The 12,684-nt window shown below is 53.5% G+C and overlaps 1 protein-coding gene across 1 annotated transcript in view; it reads right to left on the reverse strand.

Annotated features, from left to right (window-relative positions):
• The window catches only part of LOC146783117 (uncharacterized), a 384,584-nt gene that overhangs the window by 295,475 nt on the left and 76,425 nt on the right, over window positions 1-12,684 (reverse strand). The window contains exon 5 of the mRNA XM_085638236.1: window positions 4,541-4,717. Coding sequence (XP_085494362.1) covers window positions 4,541-4,717 — 177 coding nt within the window. The remainder of the gene's footprint in view (window positions 1-4,540; window positions 4,718-12,684) is intronic.

Genomic DNA, 12,684 nt, shown 5'->3' on the forward strand with positions numbered 1-12,684 from the left:
TGCAGCTGTGGTCGGTCCAGTGTAGTCCGGTGGAGTGGCTGAAGGAGACGTGGTTGCTGGCAGAGAAGATGGGGTCGAGCGTGTGGCCGGCGTAGTGGGTGGGAGTGTTCACCAGTTGCTGGAGTCCGAGGTTGGCGAGGTTGTCGAGCAGGGTGGTGGTGTTGTTGTCGTTCTTGTTCTCCAAGTGGAAGTTCAGGTCCCCTAGGAGGATGTATTTGGGTGATGCTAGGGCATGAGGGCTGATGAAGTCGGCAATGGTTTCGCTGAATTGTGTGCGTGGGCCCGGGGGTCTGTAGATGAGGGTTCCTCTGAGTGTGGTTTTGGGGTTGGTGTGGATCTGGAAGTGTAGGTGTTCGGTGGAGGAGAGTGTGTCTTCGGAGTTGGTCGTGATGTTGATGGTGTTCTTGTAGATGATAGCGATTCCTCCTCCGGTTCGGTTGGTGTGGTCCTTCCGGGTGATTTTGTAGCCATCCGGGATGGCTATGGCGATGTCAGGGGTTCATCCAGGTTTCCGTGAGGAAGGCGACGTCTGGTGTTGTTGTGTCGAGGAGGTCCCAGAGTTCGATGGCGTGCTTGTGGACGGAGCGGGTGTTGAGGAGGATGCACTTGAGGTGGCTGTTGTTGGTGTTGGGTCCGGTGGGTGGGGTTCAGGTACGGAGGCAGGTGAATTTGCAGGCTAGGCAGGTGAAGGGTCCGTGGGTGCGCTTAGGGGTGGCTCGGTGGCAGGCGGGTGGTCGTCCGGTGTTGAGTGCGTTGAGGGCGGCAGAGTCAAAGCTCAGTCGGGTTCTGTGGCTCCAGCGAGACCCAGGGGTTCTGGCACTGGACGCGGTCCGGGCGCGGACGGGTGCAGACGGGCTTGCCTTTGGCACGCCTTCGGCATATGAGGGGCTGTGCGAGGGCGGAGCAGCTGGAAGGCAGGAGCAGGATGGCGAATGGGACAGCGGGGGGCGGGGCCGCAGGGACGCAACGGCGGGAAAATGGCATGGAGGGAGAGGGGGGAGAAATGGGACACAGAAGGCAAAACGGGGGAAGGGGGGCACAGAGAGGAAACGGTGGAAATACAAGGGAAAGAAACCAGGCAACAAGTGAGGGGGCACACTCTAAAACGGGGTAAAGGGGCACAGAAAGCAAAATGAGGGAGGGGGCACAGAGGTTAAAAAATACGGCGGAAATACAAAGGCAATGGAGACAGGCAACAAGTGAAGGGGGCACACTCCAAAACGGGGGAGAAAGGGCACAGATAGCAAAACGAGGGAAGGGGCACAAGGGCACAAGTTCCAACAGCAGAGAAACAAAGGAAAAGGAACAGGTTACCAGTGAGAGACCAAGGAGGACTCACTCAACACGAGGCAGGCAGCGGGAGCAAGGCAACAGCGGGGGCAGCGTCACAGCGTCGCAGGAGGACCGTGTGGCGGCTGGGGGGGCGACCTACCTGCGGCACTAGGTATATTACTGACAGCTTCAGACAACCAACAGGCACTAGGTATATTACTGACCGCTTCAGATGGTTTACAGCAGCCCCAGCCAGCAGGCTCCAGGCATATTACTGACAGCTTCAGATGGTTTACAGCAGCCCCTAACAACAGGCACTAGGTATATTACTGACAGCTTCAGACAACCAACAGGCACTAGGCATATTACTGACAGCTTCAGATGGTTTATAGCAGCCCCTAACAACAGGCACTAGGTATATTACTGACAGCTTCAGACAACCAACAGGCACTAGGTATATTACTGACAGCTTCAGATGGTTTACAGCATCCCTCAAGGCGCTGTGGGGAGGGGGTACTGCTACTGCTCGAAGAGCCAGGGTTTGAGGAGTCTTCTGAAGGTGAGCAGGTCCTGGGTCTGCTGTAGGTGGGTAGGGAGGGTGTTCCAGGTCTTGGCGGCGAGGAAGGAGAAGGATCTGCCGCCGGAGGTCGTTCGTTGGATGCGGGGGACAGCGGCGAGTGCGAGGCTGGCGGAGTGGAGCTGGCGGGTGGGGGTGTAGAAGCTGGGTCTGGTGTTCAGGTAGGCTGGTCTGGTGTTGTGGAATGCTTTGTGGGCGTGGGTGAGTAGTTTGAAGGTGATCCTCTTTTCAACGGGGAGCCAGTGCAGGTTTCTCAGGTGGGGGGTGATGTGGCTGCGGCGAGGGACGTTGAGGATCAGTCGGGCGGAGGCGTTTTGGATGCGTTGAAGTCTTTGCAGGTGTTTGCCCGGGATACCTGCGTAGAATGCGTTGCCGTAGTCTAACCTGCTGCTGACGAGGGCCTGGGTCAACGTTCTTCATCTTTCGGTGGGGATCCACTTGTAGATCCTGCGGAGCATGCGGAGGGTGTTGAAGCAGGAGGAGGAGACGGTGTTGACCTGCTTCAACATGGAGAGGGAGGAATCGAGGATGATTCCCAGGTTGCGTGCGTGGTCGGTGGGTGTTGGTGCTTTTCCCAGCGCGGGCGGCCACCATGAGTCGTCCCAGGCGGAGGGGGTGGTTCCGAGGATGAGGACCTCCGTCTTGTCCAAGTTCAGCTTCAGTCAGCTGTTCCTCATCCATTCAGCGACGGCCTTCATTCCCCTGTGGAGGTTGGTTTTGGCGGTGTGCGGGTCCTTGGTGAGGGAGAGGATCAGCTGGGTGTCATCGGCGTAGGAGACGATGTTGAGATCATGCTGGCGGGTGACATGAGCGAGGGGGGCCATGTAGACGTTGAACAGCGTCGGGCTGAGGGATGAGCCCTGGGGTACGCTGCAGATGATGTCGGTGGCTTCGGAGTGGAAGGGGGGGAGGCGGACGCTCTGGGTACTGCTGGAGAGGAAGGATGTGGTCCAGTCCAGGGCCTTCTCTTGGATTCCGGCTTCTTGGAGGTGTGTCTTTAGTGTGCGGGGGCAGACCGTGTAGAAGGCGGCTAACAGGTCCAGGAGGATGAGGGCTGATGTTTTGCCGTTGCCTAGTTGGATCCTGATGTCGTCTGTGGCGGCGATGAGGGCTGTCTCGGTGCTATGGTTTCTTCGAAATCCGGACTGGGACGGGTCTAGGATGTTGTTGTCCTCGAGGTAGCGGGTCAGTTGCGAGTTGACGACTTTCTCGATGACCTTCGCCGGGAACGGGAGCCCGGAGATGGGCCAGAAATTCTTTAGGTCCTTGGGGTCCGCCTTGGGTTTTTTGAGGAGGGCGTTGATTTCGGCGTGCTTCCAGCTTTCCGGAAAAGTGGCTGTCTCGTAGTTGGGGTGCGATGGCAGTGTCTGCTTTGTTGAATATGTGGTGTGGGCAGGGGTCTGACGGTGATCCTGAGTGGATGGAGTTCATGATCTTGCGTGTTTCATCGTCATTGATGTTGGTCCAGGTGGTCAGGCGGTTGAAGCGGGTGGTGTTCTCAGGGGGAGTGGAGTCTGGCGTAGTCGGGGCGGTCGTGGTGTTGAAGCTGTCGTGGATGTCAGCGATCTTGCGGTGGAAGAAGGTGGCCAGCGAGTCGCACAGTTCTTGTGAGGGCGGGATGTCATTGGTGTTGGCACTGGGGTTGGAGAGTTCCTTCACGATGCTGAAGAGCTCTTTGCTGTCATGTGCGTTGTTGTCCAGGCGGGCTTTGAAAGAAGATCTCTTGGCTAATCTGATGAGGTGGTGATGTCTGCGGGTGGCGTCTTTGTGGGCTGCGTAGCTGTCTGATGTTCGTTCGTGGAGCCATTTCTTCTCCAGTTTCCGGCATGCTCGTTTGGAGGTCTGGAACTCTTCGGTGAACCAGGTGGCTTTCTTGCTGGTGCGGCTGTTGGAGGGTTTCTTGAGTGGGGCGGGGGTGTTGGCGCAGTCGTTGATCCATTGTCTGAAGTTGCGTGCGGCGGTGTCTGGGTCGGTGGGGTCGGTGGGGTCGGTGGGTGGGATCTGGGCGAGGGTCCTGTCCTTACAGTGGGTGCTCCCACTCCTGCCCTCACAGTGGGCGCTCCCACTCCTGCCCTTACAGTGGGCGCTCCCACTCCTGCACTTACACTAGGCACTCCCACTCCTGCTCTTACAGTGGGTACTCCCACTCCCACCCACATACAGTGGGCCCTCCCACTCCTGCCCTAATACAGTGGGCGCTCCTACTCCCGCCCTTACAGTGGGCGTTCCCACTCCTGCCCTTACAGTGGGCACTCGCACTCCCGCCCTTACAGTGGGCGCTTCCACTCCTGCCCTTACAGTGGGCGCAACCACTCCTGCCCTTACAGTGGGCGCAACCACTCCTGCCTTTACAGTGGGCGCTCCCCCTCCTGCCCTTACAGTGGGCTCTCCTGCCCTTACAGTGGGCGCTCCCACTCCTGCCCTTACAGTGGTGTCACACACTCCGCCTAAAGGTCTCTTCTACAGTAGTTGTGCATTCCACGTTACACACTAGGAAGGGGTCACACTAGGAAGGGGTCACACTAGGAAGGGGTCACACTAGGAAGGGGTCACACTAGGAAGGGGTCACAAAAGGAAGGGGTCACACTAGGAAGGGGTCACACTAGGAAGGGGCCACACTAGGAAAGGGTCACACTAGGAAGGGGTCACCGGGTCACACTAGGAAGAGATCACACTAGGAAGGGGCTGTACCTGCTTCCTACTGCCCCGCGGTGGGCTGGAAGAGACCCAGGTGCCTTCACGAGGACCATCACTCAGACCTTTCTTGCTGTTCTTCTTCGGCTGCTCCCTGCTGTGTTTGATGGGTGAGAGCTTCTTCGTGCGCTCCCCAGTGATTCCTGGAGGGGAGATTTTCTTTCTCTCTATGACCTGCAAGAAATGAATTGGCGAAGCACTTAAAAGTTTCTGGCTTATTCATAGTTTAACGAGAGCTTCCGTCATATCTCAAAACTATCTGTGTGTTAGCGACTACAGTGGCTGTTTTAAGAGAGCTTTGAGCCTTACAGTACATGTGTCTGTGAACCTTGGAGTGAGACCAAATGGGCACCCTCCAACTTAGAATGAGCGACTCTGGTCCCTAGGAGATTCTCTCACTATTCAGGATACTAAAGAGGCCCTGGACCAGGTGCCGCAATGGGAGAAGGTCTCAGGAGTACCAGTAGGGAGGACAGGCAGTACAGGCACAGTCGTCGAAGGGTGTCCACATGTCTGAGCAGCAGTGCGACCTCAGGAGAATCTCTCAGCACACAAGACATAAAAGAGGCCGCACAACAGATCCAAAAGTGCAGTAGATTACCAAAAATTAGCTCCCAATATTGTCACCGGGGCCTATACTCAAAGGAAATTATGCACGTGTATATTTATACCTATACCTAGGTGTGACTCTACACTCGTTTGCTATTCACTATTTCTGAGTATTAACACCTAGGTTTAGATTTACATGTCTCCCCCGCCCCTCAAATCAGGGAGTGTAGCCACCTACAACTGGAATTACAAGTGTACAGAAACTAGTAGTAACTTTGCACACATAGGTGGAAGTCTCCGCCACCATGGCAAAGATCTCCTACGGGAAGGTGTAGGGTTAAACTATTACATTTTATTATCCTTTAAGAATATTATTACAAATATTTTAATCTAAAATATAAAAGACGATTAATGTAAAATATGTATTTTTAATCCATAACTAATAAAATAAACATTAAAATATTATATGTGCTTTAAATAATTAATGGATGTACATGTATTAATTTCATTTAAAAATAGTTGTTTTGCTGGGCGTGGCCAAGATAGCGGACGAGCGAGCCACACATCAGGTCGCTCCGCTCCCTGCTGCTAAGCCCCACGGCTAAAGTAACTCCGGGGATCTGACCGCTCCTGTAAGCGTGTCGGGAGTACCTGGTGGGCTGTGCCTGAGTCCTGGATTACTGCGGGGGCCCGTCGAGGCTTGGATACCCGCTGGCCTGAAAGTCCAGAGGCGGCTGAGCTGCTCAGGTCTGCGCTCTGCAGGACCCGCACCGTGGGAGAGACCACCCCTCCGTCCTGCCCTGGGGATTGAGCATCTGATAGACATCCATGGAGGCACGGCGCAGGGCCTCCTTGATCTGGACCTGCCTGGCCCATAGGGGCTTAGCGTGGGTGGCCCACGCTTACCGCCATCGTTTGGCGGATCTTGAGAGTCGGATTGGCAGGGACCGCCTCGCTTGGGAGGGGTCGTTAAGCTGGGCCCTATGCCTTCCCTGAGAAGACGCTGCGCTGCAGGAGAAGCAAGTGGGGCCCGATTGGCCGGTTGGAGCTGCTGAGGCACATATAGCAACCACAGCGTAAGCCTCCCCTCACTTCCTACACCACTATTCCACTGCCTACGGGAGCAGCGGAGGCCCCCTGCTCCACACCGCCCTCAATCTTGTTGTCGGGCGGCCCGGCTCCCGCATCAGCCTATGGATCATATTGATGTCTGACCTATTGGAGAGAAGGGGGAGACGGAATCCCAGTCCACTAGGCTACACGCTCCTACACAACCCTACTCCTGATGGTTCTTGAGGTGTTTGAGTACCGGTGCCGTGCTACAACAAGTTGAACCACCCCCACCTACCGGCCGCTCTCCGAATCAGCACAGGGCACTCACTCTTGATGGGCTTTCATTTTTTGTGCTTTGGGCCCTTCTAATCGTTGAGAGTTCATTGCTGCCTCCACTTAAAGGGGGGGGGTCCTAGAACTGAGACTACTTGCCATTATGGCTTTGAGTAAAGGCAAGTGGGACAGAAATGTTACACACATGCTTCTATGAGAGTCAGGGGCCCAGGTGGGCGATGCAGGCCCCTCGGAGCCCAAGGAAGTGTCCGTAGACGTGATGCATGTGGAGGAACCAGTCACTCGCCCATGCCTAGAAGCGATGTTTGCCTCTTTACGCGAGGACCTCCGGTCCATCAAAACTGAGCTCGCTGGAGAACTCAGAGAGGTAATTCGAGAAGATGATGAACTATATGAACTTGTTACCATGCTGGGAAACAAAAACCACAGGCGCGATGAAGAGATCGAGCAGCTCCAACAGGAGATCCTCCACCTCAGGCACCAACACCTAGACCTGCAAGCTCACACTGAGGACTTAGAGAACAGATCCAGGTGTAGTAACATACGCATCCAAGGTGTTGTGCCGGGGGCAGAGGGAAAGGATGTCACTGCATTTGATCAAGATTTGTTTAGAATCCTTCTGGACGCCCCTCTAGACATAGAGATCAAGGTTGACCGAGCCCATAGGGTGGGACTCAGGGGGGCTCAGCAGGGTACACCGCCAGATATCCTAGCCTGCGTCCACAATTTCACCCTGAAGGAGAAGATCTTACAATGCGCAAGAGGAAAATACCCCATCCAATTCCAGGGACAATCCCCAGTGCTGTACCAGGACCTAGCACCGTCCACTTTGCAAAAACGATAAGCCTTTCAACCAGTTACCTCCTGTCTCCGAGAAAAGGGGGTCACCTATTCAAGGGGGCACCCCTTCAGAATTGTATTCCACCTGGAAGGGAAACTGCATCAGTTCTGCTCCGTGGAGGAGGCGAGCCGATTCCTCGAACTGAAGGTCTCCATGCCTGAGCACTTTCGGGAGGGCCGACCTGGCCATGTGTCCGAGGAACCTAAGGGTTGCGGCGGTGGCTGGTCCCCCGTGGTTGGCTGGCTGGCCGTCGCCCAGATCCAGATCCTATTGCTAGAGAGCAGCAGGCAGTCCTAGTCTTGCTGGCTGGAGATGCAGCTGTGCCGTCAGCAACATGAGACAAATATAGGCATGTCTCCAAGACCTCATTGCTTCATTCCCCATTGTGCACCTGTAGGGGTCTGGGTGGGGCGGAGAGCAGGGCCACTCTCACCCCCTTTGTCAGTTAATATCCTATGGAGATACATATCTCGGACAGTGACACATTGTTTATGTTCTAGTTGGCTTACTTGTTTGGGGTCTTCTTTGGACCTGGAGACTAGGCATGCGCAATATTTCATACCTATCGTTATGCACCTGACCGTCTCCCTCTCATATTCAGCCACTACAGGAGCGGAGCGGGCCACTGCAAGGCTAGGACAAACGCGGCACTTTACCGTAATCCACTATGGCTGACACATTGCAGAGCAAGTCTCTCAACGTTAAGGGTCTTAATTACTCTTTAAAACAAGGCTCAATCCTTTTTTACCTAGAAAATTTGGGAGCTCACATATGCTTGTTACAAGAGACGCATCTCCTCCCTAAAGATCAACACAGACTTTGATCCAATGCTTTCTCACATCAATACTACTCATCCCTCCCTTCCAAACGGCAGGAGTAGCAATATTGATCTCCCGGTCATTCAAGGGTAAAGTGGGTCCAAAGCAGGCAGATTTCAAGGGCAGACTTTTAGCTTACTCCTTAACCCAGGGATCCGGTGGTATCACAGTTGGGACTATATACTTCCTAAACGAAGGGCAGGGGTCCTTTCTTCATACAGCTATAACAGAGATAATGGGCACACAAGATAGAAGGGTACTACTGGGGGGAGAGCTAAATCTCGTGTTCAATATAGATCTAGACAGATCCACGCAGCGTCATGGCCAAACCGGGGCTATCTCTCTAGATGGCCTGAACTGGTTGAACAACAGGGGAATGATGGACTTGTGGAGAAGATTCCATCCGCTTTCCCGAGACTTCACCTTTTACTCTCACGCCCACAAGACATACGCCAGACTTGACTACTTTTTAGGCAACCCAGAAACGGCCGCTCTGATTCAATCTACTGAGATTGAACCATGCTCCCTATCAGATCACTCCGCAATAACGATGACTCTCACAATCCCTTCAGTTAACTCCTAATCCGGAACTTGGCGACTCAGAGACGCTCTGCTCCAACGCCCTGACGTGATAGCGCAAATCACTGAGACAATCGAAGAATACCTAGTGCTTAATGATACTCCAGAGGTCTCAGTTTCTACCCTATGGGATGCCTTGAAAGTGGTAGTTAGAGGGGTTTTTATAGTGACTGCAGCTGCAGACAATAACATTTGCCGAGATAAGAGGGAGACACTGTCTGGTCAAGTCCTGGAACTTGAACGCATACACAGCGGAATTAGCGCTGTTCGACATCGGAGCTAGATACTCTTTCACGAGCACTTCGCCCAGGCCGCAGGCCACGCCCCCTTTTCGGAGGCCACGCCCACCACCACTCATCATAAAGCAGGAAATGGGTTACAGACAAGGGAATTCTAGATACCTTCTGGGATTACTATCGGACTCTTTATTCACCACAGACTCTTCCTCAAGACGCAATCCCAATGTATTTAGAGGAGGCCAACGTCTTCTCTCTGACACATGACCAGGCGCTCAAACTTGATCACCAGGTCCGCATCGAGGAAGTCATTTCAATTACCTCTCGCCAAAAGCCCTCTAAGTCCCCTGGCCCGGACGTGTTCCCAGCTCCTTTTACAAGGTCTTTTGTCAAAGTTTAGTGCCACTCCTCACTAGACTCTTCAGCGCAATTGGGGGCGCAGTTTCACTTTCCTCCTTTATGCTCCAGGCGGCGATAGTTGTAATCCCTAAACCGTGTAAGGATAAAACACAGCGCTCTTCTTATTGCCCCGGTTAGAATCCGGGGTCTCTGGTTGGCGCAGGTATGCACTTGCGACAAGCAGGGACCCTTTCCTTTAAGTCAGGGCGTAGGATCATCTCTTTAAAAATAACCCCTGCTCACCCTCTAGGTAACGTGGCGCGAGCAGTCAGGCTAAATCTCAGAGGGCATTAGGTTAAGCGTTCCAGTTGTCCCACACAATAATCACCACCCCACCACACAAAGACACATGGCTGTATTTATCAAAAATAGAAGTCTTTATATAAAAGGTTTCTTTCAGGCAGGTTGCATAAATACAGTTCTCTTGGGGAATATCAATCCAGTTACTCTTTAGTTGCTTAAGGACAGTCCACAGTTCTAAAAATGGCACAGTTCTGTTTGAAATAAGGTTCTTAGGCCTTCTGCGCACTTCGTAGCGCCTTTGTGATGCTCTGGGCAAGGTTTTTGCAGTGCCTTGCCGTATCTCACGCTTCCCGCGTGAGCCGGAGTACGCTTGCCGAGTCCCACGCTTCCCGTGTGAGCACCGGCAATGTCTTTTAACGCGGTACGGTCCGGACAGCCAGGGACGCGCCGTACATGGATTGAAGCACCGGTACGGTGCGAACACAGGTTATTTGAAAGGCAGTACGGTGCGAACAGGAAGCAGTACGGGGCGAACCCAAAATAGTTTAAAGGCAGTACGGTTCAAATCCACAGCCCAAGGTCCACAAAGCACTTACGATGTCAGTACGGTCCGTATAAAAGCAGGTACGGGCCGTACTAGCGCACCAGACTTGGTGATTTTAAAGGCGGGTACGCTTCGAACACCAGACGCTCCCGATGTAAGTACGGTCCGTACAAAAGCGAGTACGGACCGTACGTTTAGCGCGAACTCACCAAAATCTTGCAGTCTTTTAACAGGGGAGTTCGGGGCGGCCTCGCAGTCCAGCACCAGGGCGTCCCACGTCGCGCTGCAGTCTCCGATGTCCCGGGGACGGCGAAGCTTCGTGGGGCATTCGGGCAGGTCACAAGTCACCACGAAGGGGGCAGAAGCAGGAGGGCAGCCTCGGGTGATGTCACAGCGCAGCGCGCTGTTAGCTTCGTCCGGATACAGCGAACCCGGGGCACTATGAGGTCTTTGCAAAAGTCTCTATAACCCGGCGGGGGTCACAGGGGCCCGGCGCTCAGACCCAGAGATCTCCTCCTTGCGTTGCGAGCTACGGCTCGAGGGGGGGGGGCAGCTGCTTACTTTGCTCGGGCTGTCAGGCCTTTACGTTGCTCACAGCCACTCCAGCAGCAGAAGTCGCGTTGCTCAGCGAGATCAGGGGATGCACAGGTTCTTAGGGGTCAGCTTGCAGAATCACCCACAGCTTCTTCTCTTCTTCAGGAAAGGTAGCGCCCACTGTTCCTGGGGCGCAGATCAGGGGGCAAGTTCACTAGCAAGCCCTTGGAGATTGTTTTCAGCACAAGTTGATTAAAAGTCTTTTCTGTAGTCTTTTCTTCCTCTCCTTCCAGCAGCAGGCACCCACTGCAGGCCAGTCTCTTAGGCAGAGAGACAGTACTCCTCCATGCAGCTTCTCCAGGTCCTTCTCCTTCAAGCAGAGGTTCGTCTTGGCGTCAACAGAATCTGATTTCTTAGGAGCCAGGCTCCTACTTTCATACAGTGATTCTTTTGTTCTTTGTCGCCAGGGGGCCTGGGCCTGGTCCAGTCCAGTTCTGGAGCACTTTGTTGTGGTGACTCTGCTCTTTCCTTTCAGCAGCAGGGCAGAGACATCAGCCGCTCCACAGGGGGCGGAGCGGGCTTTGTGGTGGCAGAGCACAGGTCTATTCAGAGTCAAGGTGTACTCCTCCCACCCATCCTGGTGTAATCTCTCTACCCACCACCTGGCAGCCAGCCTGTCTCTGGGGATTCCCCAACCCTGCTCCTTACTGTTGCTAGGCAGAACACACACACACACACACACACACACAGCAGAGGCGGACTGAAATGGCCAGGTCAGTAAATACTAACTTTCTAAAAGTAGTATTTACAAACACAGGATATTAAAATAAACTTTACTAAAAGAAGTATTTTATTATTGTGAGTTCAGGCATACTAAACTTGACTTTCTACCATGCTCTATGAGTCCGCTGGGATTACAGCGTGTAGTGTCTCCAGCAGCCCATTCTGGCCTATGGAGAGCAGGTAGCCTCCAATAGTGAAAAACGAAAATGGCTGTAATTCACTATTAAGACATGCCCCACACATCAGGGCATGTCCTACCTTATGCCTACAATGCACCCTGCCCTTGGGCCTACCAGAGGGGTGTCTAATATGTAGTTAAGGGAAGGTTTAGGGACTGGCAAGTGGGTGCACTTGCGCAGTCAGCGCGACAGTACCAGACTGCGCGCAGGTTCTGCAGTGGCAGATCCTAGACACATTTTACCAGGCCGCTTCTGTGGGTGGCACAACCAGTATTGCAGTCCCACCAGCAGCATTTGTATTTACAAGCCCTGGCACTCCTGGTGCACTTTACTAGGGGCTGATAGTAAACCAAATGAACCAATCATGGACACCAATCAATGTATACATTTTACCATAGGGAGAGCATATGCACCTTAGCACTGGTCAGCAGTGGTAAGGTGCCCAGAGTCATAAAACAGCCAACAACAGGTCAGAAAAAATACAGGGGGAAGGCAAAAAGTTTAGGGAGGACCCCACAAAAAGGGCCAGGTCCAACAGCCCCATTTCCCTCTTGAACACAGATCTTAAGTTGTTCACGGGTATCTTGACTGCCAGGTTGAATCCAGTCTTCCCGGGGCTTGTGGACCCGGATCAGGCAGGCACTATTCCCGAAAGACAGTGTAGTGATAACACCAGATGTATCTTACACCTAATAGACAAATCCCAGAAGTTTGCACAAGAGAGGATGCTTTTATCGGTCGATGCCAAGGAAGCATTCAATAGAGTCCACTGGCCATATCTCGCAGCAAGCCTGGCTCACTTCGGCATAGGTGACCGCTTTCAAAAAATGGATCCTCAGCAGCAACACTCAACTTACGGCAGCGGTTCAGGTTAATGGATGCTCCTCCGCTCCATTTGACTTTTGCAGAGGAACAAGGCAGGAGTGACCACTGTCGCCCCTGCTATTCGCCCTCTACATGGAAACCATGGCCCACAAAATCCACATCAATCTACAAATAAAAGGTATTCAATTTGGTGGGGGACAGGCACCTTATCAGCCTTTACGTGGACGATTTTTATAATATCCCTAGAGGAGCCTCTGATTTCTC

This window comes from Triturus cristatus, chromosome 12 (assembly GCF_964204655.1).
Source record: "Triturus cristatus chromosome 12, aTriCri1.1, whole genome shotgun sequence".
NCBI classification, from domain to species: Eukaryota; Metazoa; Chordata; class Amphibia; order Caudata; family Salamandridae; genus Triturus; species Triturus cristatus.